The 8,634-nt window shown below is 43.5% G+C and overlaps 1 protein-coding gene across 1 annotated transcript in view; it reads right to left on the reverse strand.

Annotated features, from left to right (window-relative positions):
* gap43 (growth associated protein 43) overlaps nucleotides 1–6,753 on the reverse strand; it is a 212,684-nt gene extending 205,931 nt beyond the window's left edge. The window contains exons 1-2 of the mRNA XM_070892693.1: nucleotides 6,670–6,753; nucleotides 5,993–6,587 (exon numbers count right to left, since the gene is read on the reverse strand). Coding sequence (XP_070748794.1) covers nucleotides 5,993–6,587; nucleotides 6,670–6,753 — 679 coding nt within the window. The remainder of the gene's footprint in view (nucleotides 1–5,992; nucleotides 6,588–6,669) is intronic.
* Nucleotides 6,754–8,634: the final 1,881 nt, after the last annotated feature.

Consider the following 8,634-nt stretch of genomic DNA (forward strand, 5'->3'; position numbering starts at 1 on the left):
ACCAATAGCTATCCATGTGAACTCTCCATTGTGGCGGTTAAGAAACCGGACAACCCCTGGAGAGCCAATGTAGACTATCGAGTACTCAAACGTAACATTCCCGCCTGTGCACCCATTGTTGCTGCTGTCGCCGACCTCATTGGAAGTATCCCAGCCTCCGCGACCACCTTCATGGTGCTGGATATTTCCAACGGGTTCTGATTCATACCTTTTAAGAAGGGAAAATCAGTACAAGTTTGCTTTTACCTTTAAAGGACAGCAATATACTTGGAACTATCTCCCTCAGGGCTTCCACAACAGCCCCAGTATTTTCCATCAGTGTATGGCCAACTGTTTAAAGAGTTTCAGCAGACCCCAGCAATTAGTACAATATGTAGATGAGCTGCTCCTGTTCACCGATGAGGGGGAGGAGCATGGCCCACTGCTGGCTGAGCTGCTGAAAGAAGAGGGATTTAAAGTAAACCCCAAGAAGACACAGATCAACCTGAAGGAAGTAAAATTCCTGGGACTGGCTGTGCGCGCAGGGGAAAGAGCCATAGACAAAGCTAGAAGGGAAGCAGTGCAGAAGTCACCCACCCCCAACACAGTAACAGGAGTAAGATATTTTCTAGGGCTAACCGAGTACTGCAGAGACTTCACTGAGGATTATGCAGCCACCGCAGCCCCTCTGCTCCGACTCCACAAGGGAGTGGAGTGGGAATGGGACAAAGGTTGCGAGGAAGCATTTATCCAACTCAAGAAAGACCTGCAGACCGCGCCAGCTCTAGGGGCCATAAATGGGGTTAAAGAGTTTATCCTGGAGGTAGCAGCCAGTGGGGACAGCCTGAGTGCAGCACTGCTCCAAGAGTGGCATGGCCGGCTAAGACCAGTGGTCTACTCCTCCAGGATACTCACGGACATGGAGAAGGGATACTCCAACTGTGAGCGGCACCTCCTAGTCACTCACTGGGCTATGAAAAGACCACTGATCTTCACAGGGAGGGTCCCCTATCACACTCCTTACCCAACATATGCCCACCCAAATGCTCCTGGACCGGAGAATTAAGGACGGGACAGTGAGCAGTGCCCACATTGCTCGCTGGACCCTGCTCCTTTCCCAAATGGACCTAAGGGTAAAGGGTCTCTGCGAGCCAAATATCACCAGAGGTAGCTCCCCATCAACATGAGTCTGGACAAACCATTTCAGCATATACATCACAAAGAGGCCCAAACCAGCCTGTATGCAAAAGACTAAGCACAAAAGGACATTGCAATTACCAAACTAATATTTCCATCAGGAAACAGTTTTCGAACATCAACCCACCCAAGACATATCAACTTTAACGAGCCTGACAAGATAGTACAAAGAAGAACTGAGCCCGCCAAAATTCTATAAAGGATTTTGAAGAGATTTGGTGGCAAGATTAGAACACTGAAATCATATAACTGGCCACTGTTTTCAACAGAGGAGAGAAGGAGAGAGGAGGTTGCTACTACGTCATCAAGACAAGGAGAGAAACCAACATGACAGTTGTAAACTAACTTTTCCAGCCTCGAAGTCCTGAAGGAAGGAAGAACATGACCATCTACCATTCACTATCAAAAGGATTGGTAAGCATAAGTCCCTGCCTGCCCTGGAGTCTAACCTAGCTTGAATTAGGTATTGGGAGGTATCATTTTACTGCAACCCCCTTTGAATGTGTATGGTACTTTATTAGAGTGATTATAAGTTTGACCCTGTACCTTTCCTTGTATTGTCTTTTATTAGAGTGATTCTAAGTTTGGCCGTGTATTTTCTTACTAGAGTAATAAGCCTGTAATACTTTGACTGTAATAAAACCAAAGTCCTTTGCATCAAACCAGTGTCCTCTGCACTTTTGTCACACCCCCCAAATAAATCCAGAGTACAGAACCCAAGGGAGGGGGAGCGATTCAAAACCGCTCAAGTTGGTCAGAAGGGAACCTGACCCCATCATAGAGACCACCCCCCCCCCTGCCCCGCTACCCCCTTACACTCTGAACAACGCAAAGTGGTTGTGAAAAAAATGTAGAGTTTTAGCCATAAATAACGACCTTAAATCCTAAACAATGCTTCAGAGGAATTGTGTTGTGTATAATGCTGTTATATAAAATATTAAAACAAAAGTACCTATGGCTCAGCGACAGCTGGTAACGACAGCCATTACAAAACAGGTGGTCAATTATCTCTCCTCAACTGAGAAAGCCAGCTGGACAGGATCAGTTATGAAAATCACCACTGATTGCACTGTTTGCCCATGTAGCAAACTGCTTAAATGTTACTTTACTGAGTATGCCAATGTTGCAATTTTTCAAATTAAGCTCCATTTTAAGAGAAACATACTGTACACTACAAAGTCTCACCACTGCCCTCCTTCCCTGCTCACACATGGCAATTAATTATTTATTTTTAAGTATATGCAAGTGTACCGCATATCTCTGTGTAACAGCTGGCAGAATATGTTTTCGCCTTGGCAAAGATTTATAGTCTCAACCTGCAACTAGTTGGATACTGGCCTCAGACCAGTACGTATCAAATATTCTGCCAGAGATGCCCCTTTTCGAACTGTCTGTCTCCTTAATTCAAATGGGCTTTTTGAACGAAGTGGGCTTTTATGGAATTTCTCAAAAAACATTTTTTTTAAGAAAGGTTGCTCAAGCAAGAGCTTTTTAAAAATCAAATGCACACTAAAAATTTGATGATCCTGCTGATTGTATCTAACTCCAGAAGGAAATAGATATAAGCCTCAGTCATTTGCCAGTTTTAGTATCAATAAATATGAAAGTGGTTTTCGATTTCAATGACGCCAGAATACCTAATGGTCAGGGTGAATTACAAATGTTTATTTCTCTCATTGGATTTGCTGTACTGTGTTCACACAAGTACATACACAAGAAAGGTTTTGATAGAGTGGATACACAGTGAATGTTTCCACTTGTGGGGAAGAGCATAACTAGAGGCCACCAGGAAATTGTGTTGGGGAAATTGATGGGATTGAAGGCCGATAAATCCCCAGGGCCTGATGGACTGCATCCCAGAGTACTTAAGGAGGTGGCCTTGGAAATAGCGGATGCATTGACAGTCATTTTCCAACATTCCATTGACTCTGGATCAGTTCCTATCGAGTGGAGGGTAGCCAATGTAACCCCACTTTTTAAAAAAGGAGGGAGAGAGAAAGCAGGGAATTATAGACCGGTCAGCCTGACCTCAGTAGTGGGTAAAATGATGGAATCAATTATTAAGGATGTCATAGCAGCGCATTTGGAAAATGGTGACATGATAGGTCCAAGTCAGCATGGATTTGTAAAAGGGAGATCATGCTTGACAAATCTTCTGGAATTTTTTGAGGATGTTTCCAATAAAGTGGACAAAGGAGTACCAGTTGATGTGGTATATTTGGACTTTCAGAAGGCTTTCGACAAGGTCCCACACAGGAGATTAATGTGCAAAGTTAAAGCACATGGGATTGGGGGTAGTGTGCTGACGTGGATTGAGAACTGGTTGTCAGACAGGAAGCAAAGAGTAGGAGTAAATGGGTACTTTTCGGAATGGCAGGCAGTGACTAGTGGGGTACCGCAGGGTTCTGTGCTGGGGCCCCAGCTGTTTACATTATACATTAATGATTTAGACGAAGGGATTAAATGTAGTATCTCCAAATTTGCGGATGACACTAAGTTGGGTGGCAGTGTGAGCTGCGAGGAGGATGCTATGAGGCTACAGAGTGACTTGGATAGGTTAGGTGAGTGGGCAAATGCGTGGCAGATGAAGTATAATGTGGATAAATGTGAGGTTATCCACTTTGGTGGTAAAAACAGAGAGACAGACTATTATCTAAATGGTGACAGATTAGGAAAAGGGAAGGTGCAACGAGACCTGGGTGTCATGGTACATCAGTCATTGAAGGTTGGCATGCAGGTACAGCAGGCGGTTAAGAAAGCAAATGGCATGTTGGCCTTCATAGCGAGGGGATTTGAGTACAGGGGCAGGGAGGTGTTGCTACAGTTGTACAGGGCCTTGGTGAGGCCACACCTGGAGTATTGTGTACAGTTTTGGTCTCCTAACTTGAGGAAGGACATACTTGCTGTTGAGGGAGTGCAGCGAAGATTCACCAGACTGATTCCCGGGATGGTGGGACTGACCTATCAAGAAAGACTGAATCAACTGGACTTGTATTCACTGGAGTTCAGAAGAGTGAGAGGGGACCTCATAGAAACGTTTAAGATTCTGACGGGTTTGGACAGGTTGGATGCAGGAAGAATGTTCCCAATGTTGGGGAAATCCAGAACCAGGGGTCACAGTCTAAGGATAAGGGGTAAGCCATTTAGGACCGAGATAAGGAGAAACTTCTTCACCCAGAGAGTGGTGAACCTGTGGAATTCTCTACCACAGGAAGTTGTTGAGGCCAATTCACTAAATATATTCAAAAGGGAGTTAGATGAATTCCTTACTACTCGGGGGATCAAGGGGTATGGCGTGAAAGCAGGAAGTGGGTACTGAAATTTCATGTTCAGCCATGAACTCGTTGAATGGCGGTGCAGGCTAGAAGGGCTGAATGGCCTGCTCCTGCACCTATTTTCTATGTTTCTATGTTAATATAAGATAGTCACCAAGAAATCCAATAGGGAATTCAGAAGAAACTTATTTACCCTAAGAGTGGTGAGAATGTGGAACTCGCTACCACAGGGAATGGTTGAAGCGAATAGTACAGATGCATTTAAGGGGAGGGTGGACAAGCAAATGAGGGAGAAGGGAATACATCATCATCATGGTGTTATGCTGATACAGGGTTATGCTGATAGATGAGGAAAGACGGGAGGAGGCTCGAGTGGAGCATAAACGCAAGCATGGACTGGTTGGGCCAAATGGCCTGTTTCTGTGCTGTATATCCTGTGTAATCCTATGTCATCCTAAGATCCAAACTAGTTAGAGACCCCACATTGAGGCTGATAAATCCCCCTGATCCCGTGTTACTTGTGTAAAGCCATCTGTATAAGTTTGTTTTCCATGCTTCAGCTGGTGGAGTGTACTGACATCGTGTTGTGGTGCTTCTGAAGAAAACGAGATGAGAGTTTATAATGAATAGCAATGGCCATGTGAAATAGGATCATCGAGATGGATAATATCAGAGATGGCAACTTACAGGAGATTTGCACATTCTCAAAGGAGGATGTCCAGACCAGCACAATCTTCTAAAGTACAAGGGGTTCATTAGTAAATTGCAAGCTATCATAAGTGGTTCACGGACCATTTTTAAGACATGATTTTGTGTTCAAACAATCTAATTGTCTTGATGGTAACATACCAACGCTTGTCTCTTACCTGATTTTGCATTGTTTTTTTACTTGTCCTGGGGGATCTTGCGAAAACATTTTGAGCTGTGTCAATTGGCAGCTGTAATATTTCAAACCTGATCTGTTCTACTTTGTAGAGAAAAAGCAACAGATGCAGAATTGGGAATCCCTACTTGAAGCCAATCGTGTTGCTACAGTTACATGGAAGTTTATATACATACACATATATACTTCTCTGTCACCCTATGTATAATCACAGCACCACTGGTGAGGTTGACTCAAAAAAATCATGGTACAATAAGGCAGTTGAGTGGATATCTTTACCATATTAAAGTGCTGACCATTCCTTCTGTATGCAATCTGATTTGAACAGAAAATTTATAATGATTATTCAATGATGAATGATCGACAGTTTTCATATTTGAATTTATTATTGATGAAAATGTAACAGTATTACCAACACAAATATTATAATTTTGAGCACGTTTCTATATTGGCAGTCTGAAAAGTCATCTAAAATTGCGGTGTCATTTATAATTTTAATGTTAATCAGTAGATGTAAAAAAATGAAAGAAAAAACCAATATTTCCACACTTTTGTTATACAGACAGCTTCTAGATCTGAACTTAACTCTTCCACATCATTCTTACCAATGTTAGGTGTGTCTTAGGGTGTTTTTTTCGAATTGTTTTACATTTCTTACCTGTTTTCTCTGGTGCTGTGCTGCTAGCAGCTGTCTCGGTTTGGGCTTTTGTTGCTGCATCACTGGCCTCAGCGGCAGGTGCCTCTATTTGTTTCTTCTCCTTTTCCTGGCTGGAGGCAACATTTGAAGATGGAGTGCTTTCAGTGGCAGTACTTGCGCTGCTTCCTGTTTCCTTAGCATCCTTTTCAGCATTCGCGGACTTTTCATCTGTGGCAGCTGGCGATGCTTTCTCCAAGTTTTCCGTGGGAGCCTCCTTTGCCTCTGATGCCTTCTCAGCATCTGAGGGGGTTGCTTCAGGATTGCTTGCCGCCTTTTCTGCCTCTTCTGTTTTCCCTTCCGAACCAGGCACGGTTGGTTCTGTTGCCGTTGCCTCTTGCTCCTTGGTAGCCTCTGTTTTTTTAGCATCTTCTTTATTCTCTGCACCCTCCGCCTTCGTTGCCACGGCTGACTCTCCTTTCTTCTCCCCCTTGAGCTTTTTCCGTGTTATATGGCCACGGAAGCTAGCCTGGATTTTGGTGGCGGCCTTGTGAGCCTTGTCTTCAGGTTTGGTAGTCTCTTGCTCAGCTTTCGCATTAGCGTCGTCATTCTTCTCAACCTAGAATCAAAGTCACAGAGAAACATAGTCATGAAGTCAAATACAGAAACATTCTGAGCTCACTAGTGTTATATTCCCCTACCATTTCTCTCAACGTGCATTCTGTGCTTCGGATTTTGTGTATCTGTGCTTTCGAACCACTATTTATCCCATTTTGCAATCCCATCGAGGTGGTTTAACTTACTATCAATTACTGCTAATAGACAAATAGAAGCATTATCAGCTCGGCTGCCAGACAAAAGAGGTTGCAGATATACTGCCATTTTCACAATGCAGTGTCGTTTTCGGTGTGCATCAATGGAAGTGTGGCAGTATAACTCAGGAGACTAGGACAAAAGCAAAATACTACGGATGCTAGAATCTGAAATAAAAACAGAAAATGCTGGAAATCTAAGCGGGTCAGACAGCATCTGTGGCGAGAAACAGATTTTACGTTTCAGGTCGATGGCGAAGGGTCACGTTAACTCTGTTTCGCGCCACAGATGCTGCCTGACCCGCTGAGATTTCCAGCATTTTCTGTTTTTATTAACTTAGGAGACTGCCTGATGCACTAAAGCCAGGCTTGCTACAAGAGATGTGTTTACATGAGCTTGTGTTTGCATCAAGCTCAGACAGTATAAGCTCTAGTCATCTCTTTGAGTCTTATTTATGATAAGCTGAGAAAAGGCACCTCTAATGTAAAATACAATGAACCACCAGCTTTTTTCCTTTTCTAAGTGCCTTGCTTAGCAAACAATCGGAGAACCGAGTGGGTGCAACATCCCTGCACTGGAAGACAAAGGCCCATGGATCGTGACAAATTGGTCCTCGGACCTTATCTAAATAATCATGAAGAGCTTCTAACACCAGTCACACCTCCAGAGGCAGCTTACTGCACTGAACAATTCAATTTCAGGTCCACCTGCCTCTCTGGCAGAGACCATCAACCAAGTCCTGCAGGGGGAGGCGGGGGCGTGGAAGGGGGGAGGCGACAGATGACAGCAGGAGAAGGGCAGCAGCCATTGGGAGTACTGTGGAGCCAGGAGGAGCACTTCTGCTCATTTTGGTTCCACATCAGTTTATTTTAAAAAATTCAAAATACTTGCACTTTCAGTGGCGGCCACTGTCTAGTCCGCATTCTTGTGCAAAAAAACCTAGAGGAGCAAGCCCGAAGTCTGCTCTGATCAGCGCAACCCAATTTGGCAAAGGGGTCCACATACAGACAGTAGGCCCCCAATTAGCATATACAAGGGGCCAAATGCCTGTTTTAAGCAGCTGCTCCTGAAAAATGGACAGACTCAATTTCATGTTGGACGTCTTTAGGGTGTCCTTAGAAAGCAGGACATTGGACCCTGAAATTGGACCTTGCTGTGCTTGTTTTTGATTTTGACCCCATACCTTGTAGAGTGTCAAATTCCCCAGAGAGTGTCACACCATGACTCTCGTAATCAAGCTTGGAACCTGATACTAACTTTCCAGCATAAATGCACCCTTAATGTATCAGATGACATTGTGAGCTTTGAACTTACATCTACCGAAGACAGAACTAAGAATCAATGTATAAGATCTTAATCAGTCAGCAGATAATATTATTTTAAAGCTTTTTTTTTGTTCTAAATTAAAAGATACCATTTTCTGCAGAGTACATGAAAGTGATTGCTACAGACTTGAGTCTTATTTATGCTGATTAGATGTAACATAATTTATTTATTTAATGCTACAGTCCTAATACTAGAATCACTGTACTTTATGCCATGGTTGACCTCATTAAAAATAGTATGAAGATGCAAAAGAGCCCAGTATTTATATTCACTTTCAGGCATATTAGTCAAACAGCAATGAGTGGTACTCCATATTGCTGATGTCAACAGTTTAACATCCTCATTTCCACTGAGATTAAAAAGTTGGGATTTCAATTTTGAATATCAGTCTTGTACCTTTTTAACATTAATATTTGGCAAAGCCAAGAGTGGAGCGGGAGACGAGGGCGAGGCCGAGAATGAAGTGGGAGACAGGGGTGAAGCCACAAGGGGATTGGGAAAAAAGTATCACTTAAAGAGAGGCGACA

The sequence above is a fragment of the Pristiophorus japonicus genome, chromosome 11 (assembly GCF_044704955.1).
Source record: "Pristiophorus japonicus isolate sPriJap1 chromosome 11, sPriJap1.hap1, whole genome shotgun sequence".
NCBI classification, from domain to species: domain Eukaryota; kingdom Metazoa; phylum Chordata; class Chondrichthyes; family Pristiophoridae; genus Pristiophorus; species Pristiophorus japonicus.